This window comes from Rhamphochromis longiceps, linkage group LG18, assembly GCF_057381845.1.
Source record: "Rhamphochromis longiceps isolate RC_006_pf linkage group LG18, R_longiceps_female_GT1.1, whole genome shotgun sequence".
NCBI classification, from domain to species: Eukaryota; Metazoa; Chordata; class Actinopteri; order Cichliformes; family Cichlidae; genus Rhamphochromis; species Rhamphochromis longiceps.
In genome coordinates this window covers 5,605,209-5,621,598 of record NC_140574.1, presented here as the reverse complement: position 1 = coordinate 5,621,598, position 16,390 = coordinate 5,605,209, and the positions used below count along the sequence as shown (strand labels likewise).

General features: G+C 43.8%; 1 protein-coding gene across 8 annotated transcripts in view; it reads right to left on the bottom strand.

Annotated features, from left to right (window-relative positions):
- The window catches only part of LOC146647574 (disco-interacting protein 2 homolog C), a 195,635-nt gene that overhangs the window by 94,928 nt on the left and 84,317 nt on the right, over positions 1-16,390 (bottom strand). The window contains exon 1 of one of the 8 annotated variants that reach the window (XM_085388744.1): positions 6,165-6,477. The exons of the other annotated variants lie outside the window; for them this stretch is intronic. Coding sequence (XP_085244870.1) covers positions 6,165-6,171 — 7 coding nt within the window. The 5' untranslated portion in view covers positions 6,172-6,477. Of the gene's footprint in view, positions 1-6,164; positions 6,478-16,390 lie in introns of those variants that run through there. 8 annotated transcript variants of the gene reach the window in all.

The window sequence follows — 16,390 nt, the reverse complement described above, 5'->3', positions numbered from 1 at the left end:
AAAGCACAGTGGGGGGGACTGTGGAGAAGGCAAACGAACTTAACAACTTCTTCAACAGGTTTGACCAGCCCACAACCCCCCCACCCTCACCTTCACTACAGAGTCCAATCCCCACTCTCCTACCTCCCTCGCTTCCCCCCCTTCCTGACACCATGACACCCCCCTCCTCCAATCCCTCTCTCAGCAGCAAGACATCTCCCCCCCCTCCCCTCCTCCCAAACATCTCCCAGTGTCACAGTGGATCAGGTCAGGAGACAACTGAGGAAGCTTCACCCCAGAAAGGCAGCATGCCCAGACAAGGTGTGTCCTAGGATGCTAAAGGCGTGTGCTGCTGAACTTGGGGAGCCGCTACAACGAGTCTTCAACCTCAGTCTGCGACTGGGGAGAGTGCCCGCCCTATGGAAGACATCCTGCATCGTCCCGGTCCCCAAAAAGAACCGGCCCAATGAGCTGAATGACTTCCGACCGGTGGCACTGACGTCACATCTTATGAAGACTCTAGAGCGGCTCTTCCTCAACCTCCTCCGACCACAGGTACAACATGCCCAGGACCCACTACAGTTTGCATACAAGGCGGGTGTCGGAGTGGAGGATGCCATCCTGTACCTCCTACACAGAGCCCACTCACACCTGGATGGGGGAAAAGGCACGGTCAGGATCCTGTTTCTTGACTTTTCCAGTGCCTTTAATACCATCCGGCCCTGTATGCTTCAGGAAAAACTGAACAGGATGGAGGTGGACCCCTGCCTGGTGGCTTGGATCTCCGACTACCTCACCGACAGACCACAGTACGTCAGGCTGAAGGACATCACGTCTGACACAGTGGTCAGCAGCACAGGAGCACCACAGGGAACTGTGCTGTCCCCTCTTCTCTCCACCCTGTACACCTCTGACTTCTGCTACAACTCTGAATTATGCCATATTCAGAAGTTTGCAGACGACACAGCCATCATGGGGTGTATCTGGGATGATCAGGAAGAGGAGTACAGAAGTCTGGTGAGGAACTTTGTCGCATGGAGTCACACAAACCACCTGCAACTCAACACCTCAAAGACTAAGGAACTGGTTGTGGACTTCGGGAGGTCTAGAGCAGGTCCACTGCCGGTTCAGATAGAGGGGGAGGAGGTGGAGGTGGTCAACAAGTACAAGTACCTCGGGCTGTGGGTGGACAATAAACTGGACTGGTCATGCAACACAGAGCACCTGTATAAAAAAGCCCAAAGCCGACTGTACTTCCTCAGGAGGCTGAGGTCTTTTAACATCTGCAGGAAGCTCCTGAGGATGTTTTACCAGTCGGTGGTTGCTGGAGTACTTTTCTATGCTGTGGTGTGCTGGGGGAGCAGCACAGCAAAGAAGGACTCATCCAGGCTGGAGAAACTGATCAGGAAGGCTAGCTCTGTGGTCGGCATGAAGCTGGACACTCTGGTGACAGTGGCAGAGAAAAGGACATTAAAGAAACTGATGGACATTATGGACAATGCTGGGCATCCTCTGCACACGGCCATAAACAATCAGAAGAGTCTGTTCAGTGACAGGTTGCTTCTCCCCAAGACAAGAACTAACAGACTTAAAAACTCCTTTGTCCCACACGCCATCAAACTGTTTAACTCCTCTCTGGAGGGGAGAGGGAGGGGAAACAGGAGGACAAAGGACGGGGGAACAACTAAGCTGTAGTGCCTCTTCACCTCACTGTACAATACCTTGTGCAATACTTTTTGTAAATAGTCAACAGTGCAATAGACTCAATACTTGAAATGTGCAATTCACTTGTATTTTTATTTTTTATTCCTATTTATTCTATTTATATATATATAATATTCTGTAACTCTGTAACTTCTGTCGGTGCTGTGCTTTTTTGGAAATCGAATTTCCCAGAGGAACCCACCCGAGGGATTAATAAAGTTCTATCTAATCTAATCTAATCTAAAAGAAAGCAGGAACTTTCATGGAAACTCATAAAACCCATAAGACTAAAAAATTACTCGCCTCATTCAAAACCTCGCTTTAGCCAATCAATAGTGAAGAACAACTCCCAGCAAAAGGCGACACAAGTTTTGGGTAACTTTTGTAAAGTAGAAAAAAATGTGTTAAGTTCAACACCCACGTGATGCTGACTGATTCAAAAAGCTTTCTGATCATCTCAAACGCTGCAAAATGAATCGCCAATCCAATATTCTAGAAGAGCCAACAGGAAGTCGGCCCACTCAGCTGCCGGAAGTGTCATTCGGTCACAAATTACATATTTTGGAAACATTTTATCACAATGGTGCTGCAGAGGGGAAGTCAGAGTCATCAAAGTCATCAGTGCGATCCATCCAACAACTGTGGAAACATCCTCCGAATGCTCCTCTGATGAAATTCATGTTTGTCGTTTTCAGTGACATCACAAGAGGTAATATTATCTGAAGCCAGATTATTTCCACATGTTCAAGGAAAAGCTAACCGTCTGTGTGTGTGTGTCACAACAAGCCTGACAGCAGCAGTTGTAGTAAAAGCAAAATGAAAACAATCGATGCATAAAGATAACATCAATGTTTGGATCTCTGCAAGAATACAAATAAAAAAGCTTGTTGGGTGAAGAGCACCAGCATCATTTACACTGGTGCTCTCTTTCAGAGATGCAGGTTTCAGTGAACTGAACTCACGGCCGCTTAGTCTGAATCTGTTCTGTTAACATTGCAAAACTCCAGCTTATAGAGGGCAAAGTGCAACAACATCAACTTCGATTAACTTCCTTCAAAGAAAGGACCAAAAACTGACCTGGTGGAGCAAAAACAATCAAAACTAATAAATGTTTTATAATTAAATTGGGGCATTTTTATTTGTGCCTGCTTTTGAAAGTTGTTTTTATTTTTTATGAAACGCTGCCAATGGTTATGACTGATGATGGAAGTTAAACACAGAGAAAATCCACACAAACACTCATTAACAACAGTTGGAGGAAACGCCCAAGGGCTCCTCCGGGGATGAAGGCAGGACACACACACACAGACACACACACATTCAGCAGGTGTTTACAGTAACAACATGCTGATTCAGTGCTCACCTCCACACAGGTACAATCACACACACTTTGAGCCTGTGTGTCGGTAACCATTAAAACTTTACATGGTTTTAAACTTGAGTTTTGTCAGCTGAGAAAACAAAACTCTGGGCTGTTTTCATCTGTAAGGAGCTGAGAAAACCATCTCCTTCGACCTGAAAGTCTGGCGGGTGTCAGGCTGCTCCTCTATGATTCTTTGACTTGCTACATTTTACAGTTATGACATTTTCCCTGGACAGCGGCTCTGTGGGAGTTTCTTGGCCCGTTTGTGCCTCGTGATGTTTAAAAGAGTTCGTTTTCCTTCCCTAATAAACAGATTCGACAGCAAAACCTGTAAGCACAGACACAACACCTTCTTCTTCAGTCTGAGGCGGAGACGAAGCACACGTGGCGCAACTTGACGAAGGTGCTACATTAACAAAATTCCTCCTCTGGCCGTCATAAAACTGGAGAAAGGAGCGTGTAACCGTGCTTCCTCGTGGCACATGACAATTACAAATACATGTATGCTGGATTTCAATCAGTGGACGCAGTTTAAAATGATTTATGGTCGTCCTGCGCGCTTGTGGAAAAACAGAGCTAAACTTACTCTAGTGCCAGCAAAACCATTACACGCACAATAAGGAGGACTGGGTGGAAAGTCCCGTTACAGTTTATGTTCGACCGCATGAAACGAGAAAGGAAACGAATGTGTCTGGAACACGTGCCTTCATCGAGTACAGATGGTGTTCACTCGGGCCGAAGCGTCTAACAAATACAAAGTTAATTAAACCGTCGGTGCTGTTGCTAATAAGACGACTATTATAAGACAACTTGCTGCTTCAGTTGGAATCGGCGGCAAAAATGACATCAAAGGCTTTAAACAAATCTCAGGTTCATTTGATACATTTTGTGAGTTTCAGCCAGAATTTGTGCCAGTTTTGTGTATCATTGCAAAAATAAAAACTGTAACCTGCAAAAAGGAAAATGTTTCTATTGATTTCATTATGGTGGAAAATCTAATATGCCAGATGCTGATGCAGATAAAGATGTCAGAGGCATCCAAGGAATCTGATTTGGTGGTTGTATTGCACTCAAGGCATAGACCTGAAACTCGGAGCCAAGAATCTGGGGAATGTCCACAGTGAGTGTGACAAATTTCTAAACTTTTTGCCACAGAGATGACGAGCTGTCCCGGGAATTCAGCGACGGTGCTTTCACCTGTCCTGACCTCCGATTCTATCCTGTACTAACTCAGTACTGATGCAACTCTAGGTGCTTTTAATGGCTCCGTTTCTGCTCTGTGACTGCCACTATCATATAAACAGCTTACTAATGTGGAGTAAGCTTTATTCCAATAGCACCTTTGCAGCTAAACAATTAATATCAGAAGGTGCTGCAAACCCAAAATCAGAGGACAAAGGTTGTTAGGCCTGAGAACCTCAGATACTGTCTCCAGTCTTACAGTTGCATAAATGGCGATCACACCTGTGTCTGACTTGTTGACACATCTCTCTGTTCTGGATTAAAATGGTCAAAGGCCCTGAGACCAAATAGTGTTTCAGCTTCATGTGCAGTAAAACACAGAGTGCAAAGCCTTGATGTCATTAAGGAGAGAGGAGCAGCAACAACAGCAGGCCATCGGCAAAGTGCTCACAGAAGTCGCCCCCATAAAAACACTGTTAGTAACAAAGTCTGTGAGAACAGGAGGTTTTTATTTACCTTAAAAACATCCTGAATGTGTCTCAGAGACGTTCTGCAGAAGATTTCTCAACATTTTCAGAAGAAAACTAAACAGATCTTTGCTGTCCCTGGTTTACGGTTGGTTATCTCGTATTTAATCCCAACTGTCAACAAACCAGTTTATCACTGCTCTTTATCAGCGTGCAATAAGCTGCACCATCAGCTGAAAGAGACTGAAATCAACAGAACAGAAAATGAGTTTGAAGATTGATCAGCCAGATAATAACTAAATATTGATTTGTTCATATTATTTGTTTTATATTATTGTATACCCAGAGTTCTTCCTGCTGTTCAGCTCTTCAAAAAGACTCAACTACAAATAAAGGAAGGGAGACGCAGCACAAAACAAAGCAGCTTCCAGCATAAAGAAATTTGTTTTTAAGTCGGATCCAGCATGAAAACAGAGGTTATGTTGGAGGTGGGTTGTGAAGGGGCTTGCAGATGTACACAAACTTCCTGCAGACTAAAGCAGGGCTTATAATTTCCACTAGGATGCACCTGGGTCGTAAACTTTGTATATTATTGTGGACAATTAACATTACAATGCACCAACTACACAGGATTCCCAGGCGATGGACTTCAAGCTGATGTGAAATAACTAACAGGAATGATTACTCAGCCGTCGGGCCTCCAGCTGTCCATGTCTGCAATGGAGTATAATGCAGGCTTAAGATATCTTAAACAGCGTTCCCTCTGGCCTTGCAGAAGGGGATCAGGTTAGCCATCAGCTGATGTGTAGCTGCACTGAGATCAGTCAGCATAGTCGGTCCTAAATCTTACAAGATCGTCTCAGAGGCCTGTGTGAACTACATCTATGCTCAGTTCACCATCTTGTACTCAAATTTAATTATTTTCTAGAGGAAAAAAAGAACGTAGCGTGATAAAGAGTTAAAATCAACAATAATCTGAATTCTTTTGACTGCAATAATCACGTAACGATCACTGGATACGCTCACAGCGCTTCTTCAGAGTAAAAACCTGCTCATCTCCTCTATTTGGTTACATCAGCGCCCAGTATTTACATTCTTTGTTTGTCATGAAGCAGGTGCAAAGCCTATCGTACCAGCGACAGAATCAGGGCCAACAGTCCGTATGACGTTATAGGTGCACCGAAGCAAGCTGGTCAGCAGTCACACACGGTGAGGAAAGCTGCAGAGCAGACGCACGGCGCTTTACATCGTCACTGCTGTCTTTGAAAAACGAAAACTTTCAGATCACAGCAAAGTTCATTTTAAAGTTTTACGTGGTTAAAAACACAAAACTCAAACTCCTGCCATTCACCAATGAGAAAAACAAACACCCTGAAGTCAGACATTTATTCCAATTAAGATAATTAGATCAAGAAAATCAGCTTCCACACACACGCAGACACACACACACACAGCTTTCTTCTACTCACCGAGCATTTCGGCCAGCAAGAATAAAAAACTGACAGCAGCAAACTGAGCTTCATGCTCCGCTCAGACGAGCCGCCGTCCTCGTCTGTGGACCAGTGTGTGGAAACACTGGCTGCTTATTCCCCACTGGCAGCACACACACACCCATTCAATTAACATGCACACTCAAAGACAAGCAGCTTATTAGTTTTAAGGAGGAAGCAGGTCGACCTTGTCTGCACAGACAAAGGGCTGAAGGTGTCTGCTGACATTCAGCTACTGACGCTGCCTTTTCTTGTCAACATACACACACAGACACACACACACACACACACACACACACACTCTGCAGCTGTGAACTGACAATGACTTCACCGTGTACCCTCCATTTTTAGTCCTGGAAGGAAGAAAACTGCTTTTCACCTGATTTCACAGTATGGACACACACCCCTACCCTGTTGGTACAGTCCAACACTGCCTGCCTAAACATGCTGCCCCATAAACAAATTGGTCTGTTTGTCAGCTGACTTCACAGTGAGGTAAGAGAGGACACACACACACACACACACACACACACACACACACTCCTGCTGCCGGGTTTTTCCTCACATCTCGAGCCTTCGACCACTCGGGATCCGTAACTTCTCCTGGGGTTACAACGACTGCCAGCACACAGGAGGGGCAACGAAGATTCAATTTTTACTGTAATGATTGGCTCAAATATCTTTATTTTAACTGGAACGAGCTGAATTTCACAGGAAAATCTGAAACAATGATTCACATCCTTTCTTACATGAGAGCACAGTTCAGTATGGTTTGAAAACTGGACGTATTCGACTGTGTCAAAGTGAAAAGCCTGAACTATCAAAAAATGTGATTTTATTTATTTCAGATTTGGGGGTGGGCATTGATTCCTGCATAGGTGGCATCCTTTATAGCACTGAACTCAAATTCAGTGAGCTTTTTCTTTCAAAGGGTTTTTGTAGAAGGCAGACTGCACAACAGATTTTTCACACTTAGGGAAATGGGACTAAATAAAACCCACCGATTCAAAGATTCACAAGTGTGGCCCCAACACTTATAATAGTCTTAAATGTCCCCCTGAAATCTGTCTTATGAGAATTTTTTAGCATTAGCCGCCACATAAAGCAGCCAGCATGGTTCAAAAGTAAAAAGGAGTGCCACCATCAAAACTCAATAAAAAAGCAAATCCAGGGCATCTGTTTGACAGCTGATTCTCTGAAGTGCAGAGCTACAGTGTTAAAATCAGGAATTTTGGCCTCATCTGCTCTTGTATACGAGCGACCACCACCTCTGCTTCAAAGACAAAGATGTTTGTCTTTGAGGGCTTCTCTGCTCATTCCTTTCTGCTTGGGGGGTTCCCCTGGTGTATGCTTGCTGCAAAGAAAATAATACTGGAAAATCCAACATATCTGAATATCCCCACGCTCAAAATAGAGGCCGAAGCCGAGGCACTGTCTACATATTTTCTAAAACGGGACATCATCGTGTGCGATTATCCAGATTTTACAAAACGGGACTTTACAGCTGTAGAATCGCTTTCCATTGAAAAAGCAAACTTAATAAAACCGGAATAATGAAGTCATCATCCAGGAAAACAAATCCTCTGGAGTGACTTCATTTCCTGCAGTTAGACCAAAAACAGAGAGACTGAAGGTTTACGGTCATCTCTGCTGTCCCGAGGGGTCGACTTCTCACAGCGCCGAACTCCAGCAAACTGACCTACATGTCCGAGGAAAGTCCCCCCGCCTGCTCAGGCATCTTGTGACCGGATCGGACCGACTCACTGAGGATGACTTGGGTCACAAGGTCAGCGTTTTTTGTTCTTTTTTCAGTAGATCACCCAGGCTGATCGTCACATGTCCGTTACACTAGATTAAGACACATAATCTGAAACATGCACCCAGCGGATGTTACAAATCAATTTAGAAAAAACCAAAAACACATTTTTGTGTTCAGCATGTCTCAACAATAATACAGATTATTGGATTGGCCCTATAATGGTTTTTCTTCATTTCTGTCTCTCTGTGACATCACAGTATGACCCTATGAGGCTCAGGCTTCAGGTTGCTCTGAAACTTTATTAAAGGTTGTTTCTGCTCTTGGCTCTGCGTGATGTCAGTGAGATGGGATATCCCTAATATGAGTATCTGCTTTTCTAATCTCGTTTACAAGTGGAAGCAAGTCAGAAGAGAGCTCTCATGAAGGGAGGAAGGAGGTGAAATGATAAGGGGCTGCAGCTACAACTATAACGAAGGAGTCAGTCACATTCACTTTAAGCAGCAAATCAAAGTAAGATTTTAAACACCTAGTGAACAGCTGAACAAGCTGGAGGTCATTTCTGCTTTTTACAGCCGCCATTTAAATGCACTGGCTATGCCGCATGCATGCATTGTGATCGGATTGCAGTACACAAATAAGCGAGCTCGGTCACATCCCAGGTTAAGTAAGTCAGTGTCAACCCTGGACAGGTTTAAAGAAAGACTTGCTTCCCTACAGCTGCTGCCAGCAGCTTCGAGTTAGCAGTAAAAGGTGATGTGAGAGTTTTGTTTTTTTTTAAAGGATGCCAGGTTTAAACAGGTTGTGAGAGCTGTGTGTACAGTGAGAGCGTGCAGGTCCTGCAGCCAGAACAAATTTGCATGCTGTCATGATTCCCTAAATAGAACAGGGAAACACACGGACAAATGTCACGTGGAAGCTGTTTTTACAGTAAGAGAAAATGTTTTTTAAAGACATTTGAGCATAAAGATCTGTGTGTGTGTGTGTGTGTGTGTGTGTGTGTGTGTGTGTGTGTGTGTGTGTGTGGATCCTATAGCCGGTAAAATTTGCCTACAAAAGAGGTTCCCAAAATAGAACAGGATCACCTTTGATATCTGACACTGCCGGTGTCTCTTCGTGCACATAAACGCACAAGCTTGCACCTGTGCTTCAAGTCGAGCCGGCCGTCAGACGATATTTACCTTCAGGGCTGAGATGGTGACAGTTGGATTTCTGATAAACACATAAATGATGCACGTACTCAGTCACTCACTCCGTTATAAACCTCCCTCTCACCTCTGCTGCAGGAACCGCAGATCACACACTTTTATCTTTAAAAGTGTGTGATCTTTAACCAACAAAACTAGAACCAAAACTTTAACCAACAAAACTAGAACAGGTTTAAATAGTGGCCCCTTGATTCATCACAGTGATGGTGCTAAGAGGACAAAAGGCCTGGAGTTCACGCCGATCATGGAGTCCAATTGAAGCCTCCTCAGATTCACACACTCGGCTGACAATGAGCCGTAGATCCTGAGAAGAAAGGAGCAAAAACTGCAGAAGCTCCAAAGATTCAAAGTGTTTATTGTCACGTGTGCAAAGAAAAAGCATTAATAATAAGTGGAAACAAAAAAATAAGTTGAAGTGTTAAATATATTTATGTGCAAAGGAGCTATGAGCTTAATATGCTGGTTTGATATGTGAGATGACCTGATGTGCAAAAATTATTATTGCTGTTAAAATAAATCAACTGTTCAAGAGTCTGATAGCAGTGGGGAAGCTCCGAGGTCCAGTCAAAAGTACCTCCTTTGGTTTTGGCGCTCGGTCTAAGCTTAATTTATCCATTAGCATCGCTCGATAACTGATTAACTGACGTGTGGGATCTGAAATGCTGCTCGTCACTCTGACATGAAAAAAATACCTCAAATTTCTACCTGCTCGAGAAAAGAAGCCTCCAAAGATGGAGTGGGAGTCCAGACTTCATGTGTTTTTGCCTGTTTAAAATTTCATCAGTTTCTGAAACATTGCTGATGCATTTATTTTATTTTTTGATTTTACGTTTGCTCTGATTTAGTCTGTATTTTTATGCAGCGCTGCATACGAAGTGTATCGACACGAGTGCACCAACTCGAGATTAAATTTCAAACCAGTAACACAAAAAATGCCTTAATGCATTTTAAATTACTGCACAGTACTACTGCATAGCTGCAGGCAAATTTATAACTGTTAATTTGTTTCTGACTATACATCCATGACGAATCGCTAAACAGGAAGGCAAGTGGTACCTGGGTATAAACTGTTTATAAATGCTTTATAACACACTGTAAAACTGTTAAAATATTATATTTCATAAGCTTGTTTCATCGCGCTTTCTGAGGTCAGAAGATTAGCAACAGTCCAAATGCTGGTAGGGATTCAGTTTCCTGTAAAAAAAAAAAAAAAAAAAAACAGCTCGACAACCTGCGTGTCAAAATAAAAGACGATCTCTCTCCTCCCTCCCAGCATGAACGTTGCTCCATGCTGCCCTCTGTCTCTTTGTCCGAGCTAAAAATGATGACAAATAATCTCCAAATCCATCACGAACCACATCTGCAGTGAAGAAAGAAACATCTTGAAAGCCCTTCAGGTAAAAGAAGGATTAAAGATATAACCTGATCTGAGCTGGCATGTGAAAAAGTCTGTGGCCCATCGCTGGAAAGATCTGATAGAGATCACTTCAGCGCAGACCTCTGCCTGTCGATAACCTACAAAGTGCTGCGTTATCAGGGGAGCCGGTGCGTTTCACACGCCTTCAAACAAAAGCTGCTTCAGGGAAAATGAAAATGGAGGTTTAATACCTTGTAAGACTATTGGTTTTAACAGTGACGTGAGGAGTGTGTGTGTGTGTGTTGAAGTCTTATCAAACCCTACTAAAAGCTACTTAGAAGGAACCCACAGGACTGACCGCACAGCCTCAAAATAGACGCACACTTCCCAATTTGCAGAATGTGTTAATGGAGGCCACACACCCTCGTACAGGCACTTCTTTTTAGGAATATAATGCTGCCTCGTTCAGTGCAATTTTCTGCAAACAGCACAAAAGGTTGGGTTCAATTTGCTTTATGAGGCTAACGCCCTGCCAAAAAATCCAGCTGTTCACAGAAGATTGTTGTTGTTTTTCTGCTGATGCTTCTGGAAAGTCTAACATCTTTCCCTTTAACTCCCTGCTGCAAAAACGTCACTTTTCTGACAGCAAGTAGAACACGAGGTTATTCAGTTAAAAGTGTAATTACGGTACGTGCTGCGAGCTTGCATAGTGGTCAGTTTATGAAAGGACAACAACATGATGTGTATCAGCAGATATGTCGATTTATCGTGTTCTAAAAATAATCCATCCAACGCAAAAGCTGCAGCATTTCCATGCTTGGAAAATCATTATTAAGCTTTTCAGGAAAATATCGAACACACTGTTTAACAGCAGAAAGATGGAGTGATGACACTGCAAGTGGTTTCAGATGTTTGAATGTTGAACAAAACAATAGAAACCAAGACTTCTGGAGCTCGAGGCATTGATTTTTGGGTTTTTTTCCTTCAGTATATCGATATTGAGTTAGTGGTGCAGTAATTAATTCCTGCATTCAACAATATTCTCTAAAAATCCACCATCTTCTCAGACACTTAACAGCAGATTGTTTCTTTAAAGACAACAAAAACCTGTGTGTCCGTCATCAGCAGCTGAAATCTGATCCAAAGCTGCTGCCCACGCTGACCCCAGGACAGGAAGAAACGGAGCGTACAGCACCCTGAACTACGCGACCTTCCGGTACTTTCAGAAACACGATGAGTGGTGAGCAATCGATACACAAAAAGGGAAGATTTTCAATGATGAACCCGGCTGATCACGACGACTGGAGCGGCGTGATGTCTGCGGGGGTGACGTCACTGTTGGCAGGGGTGTTTTTACTCTCGATCGCCCGAGAGTTTGGCCATGAAATAAAAGGAGGAAATGATTTGGACAAGGAAGAGTGGAAACTATCGACTGAGCAAAAAAAAAAAACATTTCTTCAAGCAAACACTCTTGATTGCTTTGGCAGACGTATTAAATTGGATGGACGGACAGCTGTTGTACTTGGATGCTCCAAAGAGAGTATATCTATAAGGTATGAGCTTTTGAAACACCACAGATAGTGAACTCTTAAACAAAAGAAGAAAAAAGTCACCTCTCCCTAACAGCGACTAATAAAATTATTGATATGCAATTAAAACATGTTCCCGTGTTCCTGCTGTACATCACATCAACCGCACTCCTGCACACATAAACCCAAAGAAGAGGCTTCCTCTTTAATTCAATTACATCCGCCAGCTGCAATTTGGAGAAAAGGAGGAGGAGGGAAGGAGATGGAGGAAGTGGTGACCCAGACTTTGGCTCTTGGTGTAGCTGACTGCGATCTCAGGGGGGTGCAGAGTGGCTGAGCAGCTGTGTTAGCCAGGAAATGTACAACAGCACAGAGAGGTGCAGTGCAGCAGATACAGCCGGCCAAAGCTCGACTGTTGTCCCAGTGGTTACACAGCCTCACGCCTCCTGAGCGTGTAGCTGTGGCAGGATTAGGAATTAAGATTTTAAACATTTTGGTTTGTAGCGCTTTCCATATCTAACATTAGCAACCATCCCAAATACCTGCGAGTGATTTCAGAATAATTAAGCAGCACATCATCAATGTCACGTGGATGTCAGTAAACTGTCTGAGGACAGTTTATTATTAAGGTTTTTACCTCTCTGAAGTTCTGCAGCATGATTAAACAAACGCAGCTGGTCACCAATAACAATGGAAACGTGTACGGTTAAAAAGAAGGGATTCACAAGTAGCAGCACAACAACAGCAGTGGTTCCAGTGACTCCAGACATGCTGGCAGAAGTGTGGAACAACCAAAGGGGAGGGGGACACTGAGCACAGGGACCATCGTAAGTTTTGAAAGTAAAACGTTATATTGATCCATGAATTTAAAAGGTTACAGCAACCCTCTGTGTATGCATGAATGGATAAAGGGGTGTGTCACAGCAATGTGGAAAACGCATTAAAACCAGCTGACAGATAGCAGGCTAGCTAGTGCTACTGTTAGCTGAAAACTTGCCGACGTGTCCGCTTTTATCCGAACATCTTCAACTTTTAAAATAAGAAGGTAACAAAAGCCTCATTAATAGATCTTCAAACGTGTACCACAAGCCAAAGGGCGACTTTACTCACTCAGTCATCCGCTACATGTAAAGAACATCATACAAGAGCTAGAGAACAACTTCAGGTCACCGATGATACAACTCAGACAGGTGACACTCGTACAAAAACACGTACCTGTAACTATACACATATACAGCAACTGAACATCTGCAACAAGGACACATAATCAGTGACAAGCAGGTAAATTGTTTTTGTTTATAAAGCAGCAGCAGTCTCGTGGCCAATCAGTGTAGCATACTGCTTCGGCAACACTGCTTTTAGTTTATAGTAGCATATAATATAATTAAGTATATGAGTATGTGAATGAAGTGCATTATAGCTCTGGGTAGACATGGCTGGACTTTTCAAAGCAAAAGGTGCCGATCAGGCACTAAAAGTTCAGAATACCTGAGGTTAATAGTTCAAATGTCTACACGTGGTTAGAAAGTTTGGGTGTGGAAAGAGACTATTGAGACTCTTAGCAGCTACCATCCCGTCATGGACTCTTTCAATAATAAACATGTCCCAGTTGGCTCCAGTCGAGAAGCTCGCTGGCCTCCGGCAGACGACTGGCTGTGTAAATGTGTGAGTTCTGGAGCAGGGCGTTGCTGGAAAAGAACATGTGTGCTCAGTTAGCTTTCAATGGGTAAATAAATCTCCAGGTTAAACCGATCATAAGCCCTTTAGAGCAGGGGTTGTGCTAACGGTTAGAAAAATAAGCTTGTGTGAGGATTGTTACAGTTTTCCTCTCAGCTTTGGATTAAAATCGCTGTTTGGGGTTTTTAAACCTCGCTGTCCACAATCACAGCTGCCCACAATCCCTCTGCTCTGGCTGGACTGGAGTCATCTTAATCCCTGAAGATTACACATATGCTCACATATAGACACATACAACTGTATAATCCACCGGATCTGTGAAAACACCACTTTAGCTTTTCACAGCCAGACACCAGATACGGCGAGCTCTTCCTGAACGCTCATGGGAACTAACGCATCTCCGGCCAGAAATCGCAGAATCGGTGCTACAGTGTTTACTGCCAAATGGCATTCTGGGTAATAACGTGAGCCACTAGGCTGCAGTCACTAGTCAGCATAAAGCATCAAAGGAGGACTTTGGTCTAACTGCTTAAGTTATTAAAACTGTATATTATGTATATTATGTAAAACTGACTACATAGACATTTACTGTGTCCATCTCTGTTTTATAAGGAGTTTGTTTAATGTGATAAATATCAGATAGAAACACCACCAACTTTGTTGGTGGTGTTTCTAACCAGACCATCTAAGTGAGTAACTATGGCTAATAACTAATAATTAACTACAACATTAAGACCACTAACACTTGAAGTCAATACCACTCATCTCTTCTTCAGTGCTCTGCTGGGAAAACCTTGCACCCACGCCACAAAAACTGGAAGCACTGGAACGAGCCCAGTCCATGCTTATGCCTCACCCTGCAATCCACAATCCCCAAACCATTCACTGCCAGCATCCTCGTGCCAGGCACAGCAGGACACCCCGTAAAGTCCGGAATCCATGAACCGACTGGTCCAAGCTGTGCTGGCAGCAGCAGAGGCATCTTCAACACACCAGCCACATGGTTTTATTACTGCAGATTTCAGAAGCAGCTCATTTTAAAGATAAATAAAAGTCAGAGGTGTGCACACATCTGGCCCAGCAAATGATCAAATCAGTGTTATTCTGAAGCTGTTTAACTGATCTGAGAGATAGGAGGTGCAAGATCATTCCCATTTTCAGCCGAAATGACATGAAAACTCTGATACACAGAAATGCAACAAGCTGTGGTTTGCCCGTGTTACAGGGATCCCTGCAAACCCGAGCTAGCCAGAATTGCATTTGAATTTTATTCCAGCTGACAGATGGAGCCGGGGAACCTCAACCAGAGCACCCTTCAGCCCTCCAGGACCTAACGACTGGCGATGTCTGTCTCTCTAGAATATTACAGTTGTTTCTAGCCTGGCACGGTGGGAGCAGCCGAGGCATTTCCATGTGCTGCTGTTGATAGTCAGCTGCAGTGCTGCTTAGGCACTCGCGTTCCCCCCTCCCGTGCTCCACCCAGAAGCTCTGAGCGGCCCGACTGAGAGGAAATACCAGCGTGTGCTGCTAAAACAATGTGGTTTTAATCTGAGAGGAGTGCGGCCCTTTAAAACTACCACTCAGTTTCTCACTCGAGAAGACGCCGTTCCTCCTCTGCAGCAGCACAGAGGCCTCTTTTTGTTTATGAATCTTTTTTCCCTCTGCCTTCTCATATCCCTCCATCCCACTTTGGTTGTTCGGATTGCTTTCACACGACCGCTGCTAATAGACTCCAACACTTCTCAATGTGTTGGAGAACGCTGGAGCACAGAAACTCATCTAACGTTGATGAAGCGCCATTCACACACCAGGCGTAAGCCCAAATCAAACATGGCTGCAACCATAAATATTAGACAACCAGAGAGGAAGAAATGCCAGCTGCCACAGAGCAAAGCGGGCAGATGAGTTTGGAGTCGGTTTGCGTTGGATGGGTGGACGAGACGTCTCATCGACTTTCCCGAAACTCCTTCAAAAAGGAGGAAAAAGTTTTCTTCTCTCTGTGCAACGAGATAATGAGTGAGTCTGGCAGCAGAGTGCGCCGTCATTTTACAGCTGAAGTGGAATTCATGTGGACGGAAGACTGAAGAAAAAAAAAAGTGATCTTCTATAAGCAGAAATGACACTGAAAGCAGCACATTTTCCCTTCAACGAGTCAACCTTCAGTTTATCCCAGATTCCTACAGTTCAGAGCAGATTTGAAGCTGTGCGGCTGCACAAGCGGGAAATCCAAGGGTGTGACTGCCAGAGGAGTCTGATGCGACCACAGGAACTGGGTGTGAAACACGGCAAAAGCTCAGATTCAGTCGCAATGGTATTTGAAAAATGGCCTGCAGGGTGAGCTGATGGTGAAGACGAGGAAGGAGAAAATAATAAGATCGTGCAGAGGAAGGATCACAGGGTTTACTCGACAGAACACTTAGCACATCAAAAACACCTCAAAACCTTTCACTCTTCTTCTTTTTCAAAGACGTGAAGAAAAAAAGAGGATATTTTTGGTTTGAGTGCAGAAACCGGATATTAGCACGAGTACTCAGAAAAAGACGCCATCCTCACTGAGAATGAAAGTCATTTTGCATGTTAAGAGGCAACAACAGAACAATTTAAGTTAAATAATGATTTATTTAAAATATCAGATAGAAAAAAGGGAGCATTTTTTCCCTTAAACTCATCCATGAAGA